This window comes from Oryx dammah, unplaced genomic scaffold, assembly GCF_014754425.2.
Source record: "Oryx dammah isolate SB20612 unplaced genomic scaffold, SCBI_Odam_1.1 HiC_scaffold_13, whole genome shotgun sequence".
Taxonomy (NCBI): Eukaryota; Metazoa; Chordata; class Mammalia; order Artiodactyla; family Bovidae; genus Oryx; species Oryx dammah.
This window is the reverse complement of record NW_024070197.1, coordinates 30,554,589-30,569,909: the sequence shown is the minus strand read 5'-3', so window position 1 is coordinate 30,569,909 and position 15,321 is coordinate 30,554,589. Positions and strand designations below refer to the sequence as shown.

General features: G+C 54.4%; 1 protein-coding gene across 1 annotated transcript; it reads left to right on the top strand.

Annotated features, from left to right (window-relative positions):
* Positions 1–8,622: 8,622 nt before the first annotated feature.
* Positions 8,623–15,302, top strand: LOC120872795 (protein BEAN1-like). The gene is made up of 3 exons (XM_040253440.1): positions 8,623–8,923; positions 13,221–13,371; positions 14,839–15,302. The coding sequence occupies exons 1-3, from the start codon at positions 8,629–8,631 to the stop codon at positions 15,176–15,178; spliced, it is 786 nt and encodes a 261-aa protein (XP_040109374.1). The 5' UTR covers positions 8,623–8,628; the 3' UTR covers positions 15,179–15,302.
* Positions 15,303–15,321: the final 19 nt, after the last annotated feature.

The window sequence follows — 15,321 nt, the reverse complement described above, 5'->3', positions numbered from 1 at the left end:
CTATGTCTTGGGATTTATTATCTGGTTCCAGACACCTGTACAGACAGGTTCCTCCCTGAGAAGCATTCACCAGTGTCCCAGGGCAAGTTACAAATTATTCAGAAACTCTTTCAAAATCTTCCCCTTGCTCTAGCTATGTCCTTGATCCTGTTCACATCTCAGTCCCCATGCCCCTTGCCCACCTTGAAGCCCAAACTCCCACCAAAGATCTTTATTTTAACATAGTACAATTCACCCATTGTTTCATAGTCAATATTAATACCTTTGTATCCTGTTTAAGAAATCCAAGGTCATAAAGATGTTCTACAGTGTCTTCCTATTGAAGCTTTACTGTTTTGCCTTTCATATTTAGCACTATGTCTAGGGAATGTTTTGTTACGATTTTAAGGTTTAATTGTCATATATTGAGCACCTACTGTGTTCCAAGCATCCTGCTAAGCACTGTGCTCTAATTAGCTCAAAGAAATTGCTGTTCCCATTTGGCAATTGAAGTGCTAGAAGCTCAGAGGGGTAAACTGCCCAGAGACCACCTGTAAGAGGCAGGGCCAAGATCTGAACCCAGGACTCTGACTTGGCAAGGTCTGAGGACCAGATGCATGTCAGCTTTGGTGGCGGAGCTCTGGGGTTTCCCCTCACACACCACTGCCCTGAGGAAGATGGCTGAGGAGTGACCCTTCTCCCAGAGGACACTAAGGCCATTCACCTCAGATAGTGAATGCTGGTGAATAAAAGGCATTAGGACCAGGGCTGGGGTGCCCCAGCTCAGGGCTGCAAAGCAACCTTGGGGACTGGGGGGATTCAGGACTTCTCCACAAACACTCTATGTTTTTAGAAATCTATGTCCATGAGCCACACGCTGAGAAACTACTCCAAAGCACCATGGTTCAGTGTGATGCTGTCAGCCATTTGAGATCATTCGTATCTGCTGTGGCCAAGAAGTATGTATCTGTGCCTGGTCTAGTAGTTTTTCTCATTCTACCTACTGAAGTGACATGTTACATTAATAGATTTCGTTGTCTTAAACCATTCTTGCATTCCTGGAATAGGTCCTTTCTCCTCATAATGTATTATTTTTAGTACACTGCTGCCGTGGTGGCTTCCCACATGCCCTTGTAAATTCTAGGAGTTGAGGGAACTACTGTGGAGCAGGGGACAAACTCCTGTGGTATGTTCCAGAATCAGAACCCGCAAAAGGCCAGAACAAAACCAAGGATGATAGTACTTGGGGTGGGGGCTCAGCCATTTTGGCCCAAGAACACTTCTCTAGGCTGGCCCAGCCTGGGGGACAGTTGATGATAATTTGAAGCATTCATAAATGTAACATTTATATATCAATTATTCATGAACTTTCTGGAAAGACCACATTGTAGTAAATGGTCATTTTCTGAAGCCACAATTTTGAGGCTCATAATGCAAATGAGGGAGAGGGAAATGGCAACCCACTCCAGTATCCTTGCCTGGAGAATCCCACGGAGAGAGGAGCCCGGTGGGCTACAGTCCATGGGGTCGCAAAGAGTCGGGCATGACTAAGCACAGCACAGTGCGAATGAGGATGTGACAGCTAATTCCCTAGCTGACTGGTGGGTCAAGCCAGCCCACAGCTCCCGTCCGGCTGCTTCTCCACACAGTTCCCCTGTTTCCTACACAGCAAGCAAGCACAGTGACTGCTGGTGTTAGTAAAGCCTGTGTCCTTCACGGAAAACAGCCGAAAAGCCAACTGTAGGTGATGATGGAAGAGTAGAGATAATGAGTTCAAGGCCACTGATGACTCTAGCAAGAAAATGAGAGATTGCTGGTGTGGGTTCAAGTTGAAAGTCTCATTCTGCTGTGGTTTGATTTTGTAATGTCAGTCAGTTCACCACTTCCTCTGCAGAAACAGGGAAAAGTGGTCTGTGATACTGTTTCAGTGAGTTTTCCAGCCAACAAATAAATTGTTCATCAAACTGGAGATAAAACTGTGGTGAATGATGACAGGATGGTAAGCTATGGAGTTTGGATACATAGAAGTACATGTGAGTTAATTTCGGTGAGTTTATTTAAGTGGCAGAATCTATCTTAATAGTGGAATAAATCATTTTCATCTTATATTTATAGAATCATGAACGGCCTGTGGGTGGTCACTTTTATTTTTCCAGTTATATTTTAATGCAGTGGCTAAAAATCTTCTACTTGGCAGTGGAGCACTCTCCTATTAACTCTGATGTATAAACAGAGGGAAGCAGGGCGAGGGCTACTCTGCATAACATGAGAGCAGAGAACTCCATGATCTACCAAGACTTTCCCCCTGAGCACTGGGGTATTTGTGCTTTCTACAGTTTGAGAGGTTCATTTTAGCTGATTCACATACATGTTCCTAGTGCCTAGCATGTATCCAAGCAGAGAAGCACTTCGTGAGTACTGGTGGGTGGATGGATGGATGGGTGGATGGATGACTGAATATATGGATGGATGCATGGATGATCAAGTGGATCCTGAGTAGATGCCTAGATACATAAATACATGGGAGGGTGGATAATTGGTTGGTTGAGTGAATTAATGGAGGGGTGGATGACTTCCCATTCTAATCCTCAGTTTCCACTATAACCTGCCCCACTTGTAATGCCTCAAACAGCCAAGTGAAACATGTCAGGGCCTTGACATATTGCAGAGATACATTTCCATTGTAAGAAGAATCCTGAACGCCAAGCAGTCATTTCCCCAGCCTCATAATCCCAGTGTTCATGTGGCAGCCCACAGCCTCACCCCAGGAGCACCTCCTCCTTCCCTGAGCTCTTCTGCGACCTCACCCTTCTGTACTCCTGCCCAGGACCCTTCCTCCCTCCCCTGCTCTTGTTCTGCTGGTTCGTCCTGCAAGACCCCAGCCCCTGTGTGGATGTTCCTGACCTGCCCCCCCAGTGCCCTAATATCTCTCCATCACAGTCTCCTGGTGACAAGAGGATAGGTATCGCCAAGTGGGCTGAGAAGTTGCCCCCAAAAAAGAAGGGGATAGGACTCAGAAGCGCCCACCTGTAGTGAGCCTGCCCTGCCGTGTCCCCCTACCCTAGCTGGGAGGCTGGGACCAGCCATTGGTGAGCAAAGAAAAGACAGTGCCTGAATCCTCTTCCCTAGATTTTCTCCAGTGACTTCACAGCCTCACCCTGGTGGCTTCAGCAGTGGAGAAGTGCACTGCTGAGGCCAGACTTAGGGAAGTGGACCCATGACAAATGTGTTCAGAATTTTCTGTGACGGGGACCATCAGTCAGAACTCTGTCCGCGGCCCCCTTCTTCCTCCAGCCAGCGTCTCCGAAGATACGGGCAGGACTGGAGAACTAAAGACAGTGGCTCAGCACCTTCGGTGCCTCGGTGCCCTTCCTTTGCCAGTGGTCCTAGGTGGCTTCAGACTGCAAGAGCAATCTTCTGATCTCACTGCCTCCCCCATTGCGTTCACCGGGCTCCCACCTCCTCCCTACCCCTTTACCCACCCTTCAGGAAGAACGATTCAAGATCCAAGAATAAACATCTTTCAGACAAACAGTGAGCAGGTCCAGAGAGAGCAGAGAACATGCCCAAGGTCACACAGAGGGTAACTGGCAGAACCAGGAATGTAGCTCAGTTCTCCCAGCTCTGCCACAAAACCAGGTGGACAAACTTGTCCTGTAAATGGGAGTGGCCATGATTTCACACAGAGAGGAGGCAAGCGCCAGACGCGGCCCCAACCCCAGGCCGGGGTCACTGAGAGCCTGACTCACCAGTGGTTCCCAGTGGCAGCCTGGAGCAGAAGTCCGGAGGCGCAAGCGCTGGCTTCTGCCTGGCCCATGGACCCAGGCACCATCCCAGCCCCGACAGGAGCCTCAGGACCCCATGCGCAGAGTCAGGAGAGCACCAGGGCTGTTTCTGCGGCGCGCTCACAGTACTTCAGCTCGGCGCGGCGGAGGAACTGTCTCAGGAACAGCTCACCGTCAAGAGCTTTCAGTTGAGCCTGGCTCCACTCAGAACCCGGGACCCGGGGCTTCAGCCTCCTCCACGCTCCACTCACGCTTCACGCTCCACGCTCCACCCACGCTCCACGCATGCCCCACGCTCCACCTACACGCCACGCACGCCCCACGCTCGCCCACTCACGTTCCATGCTCCACGCATGCCCTTTGCTCTACGCACCGCTCCACCCTCGCTCCACGCTCACTTGGAGCCTGGCAGCAGCCTTCGTGTGTTTATGACATATCCCTTTCTTGGGAAGATTCCTTGGAGAAGGAAATGGCAACCCACTCCAGTACTCTTTCCTGGAGAATTCCATGGACAGAGGTGGCAAAGAGCCACGATTGAGCGACTAACATACACATACACTATCCCTTTCTTCAGCCAGAGGGCGCCCCTAAAACATCTGGACCAGGCCCGTGGACGTCTCCTCTCTGCCCTGGAGATAAAGGACAGCCTTTTCCCCTAATTTAGATCCGCTTGGTCTTAGTTGCCGCACATGGAATCTTCAGCTGTGTTATCTAGTTCCTGACCAGGGGTGGATTCTGGGCCCCTGCATTGGGAGCATGGAGTCTTAACTACTGGACACCAGGGAAAACCCAAGAACGGTCTTTTGATTTTCTAGACCCTCTAATAGTGGACCCCTGCCAGCCCCTCAAAACTTAGCAATATTTGTGCTCAGTTGTGTCTGACTCTGCGACACCATGAACTGTAGCCCACCAGGCTTCCCTGTCCATGGGATTTTCCAGGCAAGAATACTGGAGTGGGTTGCCATTTCCTTCTCCAGGGAATCTTCCTGACGCAGGGATGTTTAGCTGTTTAAAGGCTTAGTTTAGCTAAACATGACATGCAATGTTTAAGCTGTTGATATACTTTCACCCTGAATAAGACTTAGGTCATGGTCTACGTTGCTACATATAAGGTGGCCAGGAGGAAGCAAAGCTCAATTTTAGGGAGAGGAAATTTTCACTTTAGCAAGATCCTAAAAACGAGTTCTGTCTCACAGTGCCTGTTAGCCACAGACTAGGATCTTGCCTAAGAGCACAGGGCTTTGGCTGCCCACTGACTTGGGTCCCTCTGTGTGGGCTGTGTCACATCGGACAAATCACTTAACCTCTCTGAGGTCCAGTTTCTCTACCTGTTAACTGGCGTTCCCATCATGGGCCATCATAAGAATTAAATGAACTAGTACATGAAAACTGGCATTCCCATCATGGGCCATCATAAGAATTAAATGAACTAGTACATGAAAAGTACCAAGCATGGTGCAGGATACACAGTAGGTGTTCAGCAGAAGTTAGCTAGTCATGCTGGTGTGTGGAGGAAGGGCCACATCTCAGGGTGCAATTTCCTCTTGGTCATCAGCACCTTTGTAGAGGAGGCTACTTGGGAAGAAAATCTAGGCTAGAGGCAAAGCTTGCCTCATTCTCTGTCCTTGCAGCTGGTACAGGGGGCAGAGAGGCAGAGGGGTGGGAAGGGGTGTTAGCATCATGTCATTTTTCTGCAGTCATTTTTACCTCTTTGATGAAGTGGACCCTGCATTTGGAAATTGGAAGAATTTCCCTCATAATTTAAAGCAGCACCTACCTCTGCTGGTCACAGTGACTGGAAGATTAATTTCTCACCAGCCATACAGGCGGATGCCTGCCCAAACTGGCTTCATATGCAGGTGCGGGTGTTGCCATCTCCACGCCTGGCTGGTAATGAGCCCAGCACTGCCAGGAGGGTGAGGCTCCCCTTAGCAGCTGAAGCAGGTGGCAGCAAGCCGTCTTCAAGGTGACCCCATGGGACTGGCACCTCAGAAAAAGGTACTGCATGCTGAGCAGGGCAGGTATGCACGCACACACGTCCTGCCCTAGGTTTTTATTCTGGGCACCCACAACCTTGCCTTGGCCAGCTTTCTAGTAGCCCATCTGTCTTGGATCATGGGGTGGCCAGCATGTCCCAAGCCATCAAAGCAGCTGGGACATACTGAACCAGTCAAGTGTGGACTCCATACGCTCCTATGCTCCCCAAGGAGGACTGCCTGTCTGACATTCCCAAGTCCTGCCATTGGCTTCTAAGGGGGAGAGGCCACATGGTAGATGAGAATATAGTGACATTGGTTGGATGGCCAATTGGCTTGTGCTTTATTAGAGAGAATATGGTAACAGAGTGGCCACTGGTTCAGACCTAGTCCAAGCCAAAGCCTGGTCATTGGCTCAGCAGTGGCAGCACTGTGGACTAGATGAGAGGTGGCCACAAGCTTCGCTTCATGACCAGGGTAATCACTGTGTGAAGTGCTATGTTGGAAAGGATGTTTAAAAAAAGGAAAGGATGCTGAGGCTGGCTCCTGGGCCAAACAGAAAGAGAATGGTTATCAATTAGCCCTATACTGGCTATATGATTGCGGTGGGTCATTTAATATTTTAGAGCCTCAGGATCCTCACCTCCAAAATGGGGATAACATAGCTTCAGGGATGAAGTAAGCTCTTTAAACAGACCCTACACATAGCAGGGGCTGTGAAAACAGTGGTGTGTGTTTGGCCCCCAAAGAATCCCAGAAAATCACATACCCTGACATTCTCATATCACAGGGTCAAGAAGCACACAAGCCCAGCCAAAGCCAAGGGTCTCTCCCTCTCCCCAGTGAATGCACCTGCAGGGGAGCAGCTTACAATGAACTTCAGCAAGCAAAGGCTTGGCTGTCAGGTTAGGATGACATACTGGCCCAGAAAGTAAGGCTTTCAAGCCAGCCCCTCCTAATAAGGTTTCAAGAGCTACCAGCATGGGCAGAACTGCTGGCCGGGCATCTTCACAGTGCAGGCAGAAACCCCGAGTTCCTGCTTCACCTACCTGTCCCTGCCACGGGCTGAATGTGGGAGAGGCTTTTGGACATGGTGCTGGAAAGGGATAAGAAGGGACAGGTGGCCACAGCTGAGCTTCCAGCTTCTGATTTGCCTAAGTCCAGGCTCTCACCTGGGAACAAAGCCCTCCTAACAGCATCCTCGGTACAGTATCCTCAAACACCCAAGACAGAGACCTCATTCCCCCGGGGGAGCTCAGGGCCTCCCTGCCACTTCTTTGTCTGGTCTCAAGGCTGGAGCCACCCATTCAATACATGCTTTGGGCACCTTTGGTAAACTTGGACCCAGGGCTGAGCTTGAGGATACAGAGGGCACTCAGACACAAGCCCTGGTAACCGTGCATGATCGTACATGACAGATGCAGAACAGTGCCTGAGACCTTGGCTCTGGGAGAGCAGACAGAAGGACCCCTTTCAGAACAGGGCCCAGGAATGCTTGCCCTGCCTCTGTGGCTCACCGAGTGTCTGCAGCTCACTCCCTCTGGGGAGGTGGGACCAGCAGGCCAGGGACAGGGACACAGAGGGCAGTGAGCTCTGGACTTCGAAGTTGGGGCCTGAGTTCTTGCTTGACTTGACCACAGAGTAACAGAATGACCGTGGGCTGGTCACTTACCAGTCCTGAGCATCAGTCCACGCATTTGTAAAAGAGGAAATCCACACCCCAACCCAGCTGAGTGGGGGGGGGGGGGAATTAAGGGGTAGTCTCAGAGACTCACTAATGAGGTGCTTGTTTCTCCCTGGGCAGAGGCCCTTGGATGCCCTTGGCTGATTCTAACCCCTCCCTGGAGCTCCAGCCCCCAGGGCTCCATCATCTTATCCAGCGGGAGGACAACACCATCATGGCTCCCAGAAGCTCCCTTTAGTAGGCCTCCCAGGGACCCAGCTGTTGGCCCTAGAGAAGGTTCTTTGATCTTCCTATACTCCTGCCATGTCACACCCCTTCCTAGAAGCCCCTTCTTACCTCTCTGCACCTTTGCCCTTGCTCTTCCCCTGCCTGGAATACCTCCATACTTCACCTTCTCCGAGAAGTCCTCCCTGATCAGATCCAGCCCCCTGACTTGTCTGGGTCAGTTACTGCCCATAGGCCCAGGCCCGCCTGATTTCCCTGGTGTCCCATGGGTAGGATTCACCCCCGAAGCAGGAGACCAGTATGGTTTGTCCTCAAATTCCAATGCCTGAGTATCCGCCATCCCTTCCCAAGACCTTGGCAAAGTCACACTGACTTTCCAACCTCGTGCCTTGGTGGAGGAGAGTCCTGGTCTAGCACTGGATCTTGGGTTCAAGCCTCAGCTCCGCCACTAATTTGCTATGTGACTTTGAGCAAGTCCACTGCCCTCTCTGAGCTTCCTTTTTCCTATCTGTGAGTTGGCTGAGCTCCCAGGGCAGAGGCTTTGGGGGAGAGGAGAAGAGGTCAACCCTCACTAGTAAAGGCTCCTGTAGATGTGGGGGGGGGGGACAGGATGTGGGCAAGGCGCTGCTCCCTTCCTCCCTGGCAGAAGCAGTCAGGATAAAGTCCATGGGCCACAATAGCCTCCATTTACCTAGGGATGAGGGCTTCCCAGGCAGCGCTAGAGGTAAAAAGCCTGCCTGCCAATGCAGGAGACTCAAGAGACACAGGTTTGGTCCCTGGGTCAGGAAGATCTCCTGGAGGAGGGCACAGCCACCCACTCCACTTTCCTGCCTGGAGAATCCCACAGACAGAGGAGCCTGGTGGGCTATGGTCTGTAGGGTCACAAAGAGTTGGACACGACTGGAGTCACTTAACACGCACACCGAGGGAGGGATAACTTGCAGGGCAGCAGGGAGGCAGGAGGAAGGTGTGGGGCGGGATGTTTGTTCAGTGTCTCTCTCTGTTCACAGTAGCTCGATACAACCGCACCAGTTACTTCTACCCCACGTTCTCGGAGAGCTCAGAGCACAGCCACCTGCTCGTGTCCCCCGTGCTGGTGGCGAGTGCAGTCATAGGTGTGGTCATCATCCTCTCCTGCATCACCATCATCGTGGGCAGCATCCGCAGGGACAGGCAAGCCCGGCTCCAGCGCCGCCACCACCGCCACCGCCGCCACCACCATCGCCACCACCGCCGCCGCCGCCGCCGCCACCGAGAGTACGAGCAGGGCTACGGTGAGCTGCTGCCCGTCCCCGGGCACCCCCAGGCCCCCTGCCCAATTGTCGCCCAGGCGGCAGCAGGGAGGTGGCGGCTCTGCCACGGGTGGGACAGGGTGGTCAGGCTGCATCCTAGAGGTCCTGAGTGATCAGGAAGAGCCCAGAGGCACTCACCATAATGCCTCAGTGGCGTGGGAAACCCAGCTGTCTGCCAAGGGTGAGGCTGAAGGTCAAAGGGTGGTATAGGGCTTTTCCCCAGCCCTGGCCACTGTGAGACCAGGCCTGCCTGTTCCTGCCCTTGAAGCACCAGCCTGACCCTTGAGGAGCACAAGGCTCCTGCCCAGAGCGTGCCCACCCCCAACAAGGAGCTCAGTACCACCCTCGACCTCTCCCACCCCAGGATGGAGCCAGTCAGGCCCAGGATGGCCAGCCTGCCCACCTCACAGAGCCTGACCCTTGCCCTCTACCCTTCCTGCTCACCCACCCAAGACGCCTCCTTCCTGCTCCCTCCTGCCTCTGCATGCGCTCTTCCCTGTGCTTAGAATGCCATTCCCCACCACCTCCCCGTATGACAGAAGCCTGCTTGTCCTTCCAGAGCTGGCACAAATGCCTCCTCCTTTTAGAGCCTCTCTGCCTCTCCTGCCACCCTCCGCTCAGGCAGGGGTGATCCCCACTCCCAGGACTTCCTGAGCACTGCACCCACCCCCAGCAGTGCCCCGACGCTGGGCAGCTGTAGCTCTCCTCGCACTGAGCTCACAGCCCAGCACGGGCCTAGCCCAGAGGGACCTACTCCATAGCAGAGGAAGTCACCTCCCCATCCCATTTTCCCAGCAAGATTTGTGGTAGCCCATTTTAAAGACCAGGAGTTAGAAGGACTTGTTGAGTGGCTTGAATGTGCCCGAGCCTGAGCCTGGGACTTAAAGCTCAGGAGAGAGGGCCAGGGGAATTTCCAAGATTGAGTGGAGAGGTCGACCTTGGCCTTGAGGAGAGAGAGAGGCCTCGGGGCAGGCTCGTCCGTCCTGAGTGCGTGGTGGGGCCATGGGGCCAGTGTCACGAGCAAGCCCCCGGCCCTGACTTCAGAGCAGGTGGGGTGACTGCAGGCCGCCACCAGGCTGCTCTGGGCTCAGGCCTTTGCTGCCTGAGGCTGACTCACTGCAACCCCGCGGCCCTGTCGCCCTGGAGACCCTGCTGCGGGGCTCCCGCCTCCCTGCCCTCGCCTCTGTTCTCAGCTCTGGCTTTGGCATCTCCTTGGGGCCTCAGCAGGAGGCCTGGAGGTGCTGATGCCCTGATGCCATCCCCCGGCCTTCAGGGGGTACACCAGGGACTGCCAGGAGGCTTGGAAAGAAGCCAGGGGGGAGGGGACACAAGACCCACAACGCTCCGACGAGCAGCAGCCTCCTGGCCGTGGGGGACCCTCTGTCCTTCAGACGCCCTCCCTGGCTCCAGTGACTCAGCCTCTCCAGGCTCTCTCCCATCGCTCTGGTGGCTTCTTCTCAGACTTGCTGGTAGATTCCTGAGAAGAGGAATCTCAAGGTTCCTCAGAGCCCCACCCTGGGCCCTGGGTCCTCTCTCAGGAGGACCCACCCCTGCTCCATCTCACACACCCTCCAGCTCCAGGCCCCACCCATCCTCCTCACCCGATGCCCCAAGGCTCTTATGTCTCAGAGGCACCTCAGACCCAGGGTCCACAGCAGCCTTCATCTCCACTTCTTACCAAGCAGCCTCAGGAAAGTCACTCAGCTCTGTGAGTCATCTATACAATGGGTACATGGGGACCCGCCCCAAAGTTATTGTCAGGTCTAAAATAGCACAGCGCCTGGTTTATGAGTACGTGCCCAGTTCATGTTAACTATTTTCATTATCTCTTCCCCTTGAGACAACCTGCTTCGGGGTCACGTCACTAATGCTGCAGCCCCCACAGCTGCCAGCCGGTGGCCTGGTGCCTCCAAGGCCTTCTCCATGGGACGAGCACCACGATTGAACTGTGACCTCTGCTCAGTGCCATGCAGCGGCTCCCCGTTGCCCTCGGGGCCAAGTCAGCCCTCCCCTGCCTGCCCACAGGGCCCTTCTGCAGGCTGGCCAGGTGCAGAGAGAGGCGCCAGGGAATGTTTGAGAATGAATGAAAGAGTGAGTGAATGAAGGAATGAGGCAGAGAGACTGGGGAAGAAAGGAGGAAGGAAAGAAGGAAGAAGAGGGAGAGGAAGAGAGAAAGAAATTTGTTCTCTTTCTGTAAGATGGAAAGATCCTAAGTTTGAGTTTTAGGAGATGTATCTGGCCCTCTCTCACTTGCTGGAGGTTTAGAGCAAGTGACTTCACGTCTCTGTTTCTTCATCTGCAAGAAGGAGGCACCCACTGTGTCCCTCTCTCAAATCCCTGTGAGGGTGAATAAGATCCTGAGGCTACCGCACAGTGAAGCTTATGGATGCAAGTTCCTCCTCCCTGCTCTCTGGAGCCTGTGTAAGGTTGCTAACCTTGGACTGGGGCTGAATAATGAACAGAGGTACACCTTAACTTGGGTAAATAAGGGGAGAGAGAGATTTGGGTCTCCCTGGACTATCTGGGTGCGTGCTGATGAGGAGAACACAAAGGAGGGTAAAGGAGAAAGGAATTTGGGGAGTTCAGGTTGAGGGAGTGGAGTTTCTTTCCAGCTGTTCCTTAAGAGCCCTGCCCACCTGGATGTCTGGGGCTTCTCTTCTCACCCAGTTATTTCATGCTTTCCTCTCTCCTCAGTTTCTTCCCCAACTTCTTCCCCAAATTCTCATTCTCCAGCTGGTGACCTGAAAGGAAACAAATCTCATTTCAGCATCTTCTCAGCATGTTATTGGAGTCCTTTTTCCTAGTAGAAGCGTAATGTGTGATCACTGCGGAAAACCTTTAAAATACAGAAAACATAAAAAATTAAGGGTTCTGTTCCTGTCCTTCAAACAGAGCCACTGTTTGGAAAGTTTTCTTCTGAGAGCTTCCGTGATCTCTGTAGATAATCCTGGGATTGTACCCGCAGATGGAGTTTTGTATCCAGATTTTTCCACTCACCATTGTGTCAAGAGTGGAGAATTTGCAGAATGCAAGGAGCAGTCTCTGGGGTTGTACAGACTATGCGTGAATTCCAGCTGCACACTCTGCCAGCCACAGGACCCTGAGCTCTTGGCTATAGATGGGAAGGGGAACCCAACAGTGGTGTTGACCTCAAAGAAAGGTCGCAACTCCCCCCCGAAAGGAGACAAGCCCCGCCTACTTCAGGCCCCACCCTCTGAGGGGAGGAGCTACCTGGGAGGCCAGGGCGGTCTGGAGACCTCACATCTCAGCCATCTTTGCAGCTCCCACTGTCCTCCAGCCTCTGCCAGACCTATTGGAAACTGGGAGGTGGAGAGCTTGTAGGGTTAGAAGCCGGGACATCCAGTCACCCTCTGGCCCTGCCAATAATTTGCTGTGTGGCCTTTGTCAAGTCACTGAGCCTCTCTGAACCCCAGCTGTAGAATGAGAAGGCTGTACTCCCTTGGCATTTCCTAAGCAGTGTTACTAGGTCTAAGAAAATAAGATTCTGTTGGTAGATGCTGCACAGGCACAGTTAAATATGTTTCTCAGCTTCAGGACATTTCAAGAGTCTTTGATGTACTTGTGTGATAAAAACAACAACAGAAGACCGTGTCGTCTGTGAAGTCACCAGGATTCATCACAGAAGCCCCGTTTTCTCCCTGGGAAACCTAAAGGGAGGGAGACCTAACCCCAGAGACCTCTGCAGTCCTCATTCCCCGACACTTCCTCCTCGTTTGTCATGCCCCAGCCCTTCTCCACAGCTCAAAGCATCCTGTTCACACTACAGTCTTCTTTCTCATCTCCTAGCACGCCCACCGCCCTTGACCTGAGCTGTTCTGTTCCCTCTGCCAGGCTTGCCCCTGTCCCCCTGGCTAAATTCTGGACAAGATTCAGTTCTGAGAGCCTTTCCTCCAGGAAGCCCTCCCTGACCTCCAGGCTGGGTCGGGCCCTTCTCTGCTCCCACAGCCCTAGTACGACACCTATCAAAGCTCATGATGTGCTGCTCACGACTTGGCTGTCCCCAGGACAGGCTGCTCAGCACCCTGGGAGCCCCACCAGGCCCGGGCCAGCTCTGCTTCCTCTCTGTGACCACTCCCAACACACACCCAGCAGAGCACTGGCACTCATATTCTGGGGCTCGCTGAGGGGATGAAGGCAGCTGTTCATGGTGAGGGAGGGACAGGATAGTGAGCTGGAAAGAACAGAATCTCAGTGGCCGCAGGCAGACTCCCTGGCGCCAGCCTGAGACTCAGGCCGAATGTCCGTCCATTCCCTGCAGTGTCCGACGGGCACACTTACGGCCGCCCGAGCCACAGGATGCGCTACGCCTGCAGCCCCGCCGAGGACTGGCCTCCGCCCTTGGACCTTAGCTCTGATGGGGACGTGGATGCCATGGTGCTCCGAGAGCTGTACCCAGACTCTCCACCCGGGTAAGGAGGCCACGCAGGGGCGGCAGGAGGGCCTGAGAGGGCGGGGCTCCGGACAGGAAGCCCCGCCTCCACGGGGACTGGCAACACCCCAGATGGTACAAATGCAGAACACATCTGCTCAGTGGGCGTGGCCATCTCCTCACCCTCCTGACCGAGTGAGGTGGGGCCTGACTCAGCAGATGTCACCGAAGGCCACTCCAAAAGGCGAAAAGAAGAACAGTTCAGTTGCTCCAGGATGGGTGAGGAGCTGAGGTGGAGGGTCCAGCCCGAGCCCCTTGGTTGCTGCTCAGTTGCCCAGTCCTGTCCGATTCTTTGCGACCCCGTGGACTGCAGCACACCCTGCAGCGCAGTGAGCTTCCCTGTCCTTCACCATCTCCCGGAGTTTGCTGAAATTCACGTGCACTGCACTGGCGACACCATCCAGCCATCTCATCCTCTGTCACCCTCAGTATGAACCCCTGAAGTCCCGATCACACCCACTGGGACAGGTGTCACTGTCTCCAGTTACGCTCATGGCCCACCAGGTGGCCCTGTCCTGGGGGGATTCTCTTCTGGGTCCTGTCCTGGCAGCCACTCTCAGGCACCTCACCCACACTTGCTGCTGCTGTGTCACTCCAGTCGTGTCCAACTCTGTGCAACCCCGTAGACATTAGCCCACCAGGCTCCCCCGTCCCTGGGATTATCCAGGCAAGAATATGGAGTGGGGTGCCATTGCCTTCTCCAATGCATGAAAGTGAAAAGTGAAAGTGAAGTCGCTCAGTCATGTCCGACTCTTAGCGACCCCATGGACTGCAGCCCACCAGGCTCCTCTGTCCATGGGACTTTCCAGGCAAGAGTACTGGAGTGGGGTGCCATTGCCACCCACCACTTAGGACCTGGGAAGAGCACTTCCCATCCAGGGGACCCCCCTTGCGCCCTGCACACAGCCCTGTCCTCCCCATCACCTTTTTACTCTTTACCACCACCGCCCCCTCCCCCCAGGGTCACTGGGAGGGATGGACTTTCCTGGGAGGACGGGTGATTTTCTGCCCTGCAGTTTCAAGTTCAGAGGACCCTCCAGGAAGTCCTCCCTAACCCTTGAAGGAGCACTTTGGGGTGACCTGAGACCAAGGAGTGTCTGACTGCCCCCACCAGCACTCCCCACACTGGGAGCCCCACCTGGAGATGCCTCGGCAGTGGCAGCTGCTGTTCTAAGAGATCTGGGACCCAGCATTTGGTGACTCACTCACTTGTGTTCACAGGGACACCGGGGCTGAGTCAGGGCCAGAATCCAGGTCTCAATGTGCTTGGTGCCCCTCCCCAGGGTGTGGAGGGGTCTCACTGAAGTCAGTGGGACCAAGGCCTGGCCTGCTTCATTCCAGGGCAGCCTGTCACTGTGGCTAGGCCTCTAGCCCTGGGCGGGGAGACCCCACTACCTGCCACTGACGCCAGCTCGCACAGGGCCTGAGGGAGCTTCTTCTCTTGCAGTTACGAGGAGTGTGTGGGACCGGGCGCCACTCAGCTGTACGTCCCCACGGATGCCCCGCCCCCCTACTCACTGACCGACTCCTGCCCCGAGCTGGACGGCGCCCTGGATGCGGGCGGTGGCCACAGCCCTGGCCGACACCAGCAGGCGCAGAGGCCGCAGGGCCAGAGTGGCCTCCGCACTGTCTCCATGGACACCCTGCCCCCTTACGAGGCTGTGTGTGGGGCCAGCCCCCCATCAGGCCGGCTGCCACTGCCTGGACCACAGCCAGGCCTGCAGAGCTCCCAGGGTTCGCCCGCCCCAACCCAGGCCCCGGCCTTGGGCCCAGAGCGGATCATGTGAGCGACCTGGTGGTCAGGTCCTGCCGGCCCCTCAGGGCTGAGTCACATCTTTCAGGCACACAGAGGCGTGTATACACACACACACACACACACACACACACACACACACGGATGCTCACATGGCACCCTCACATGCACACATAT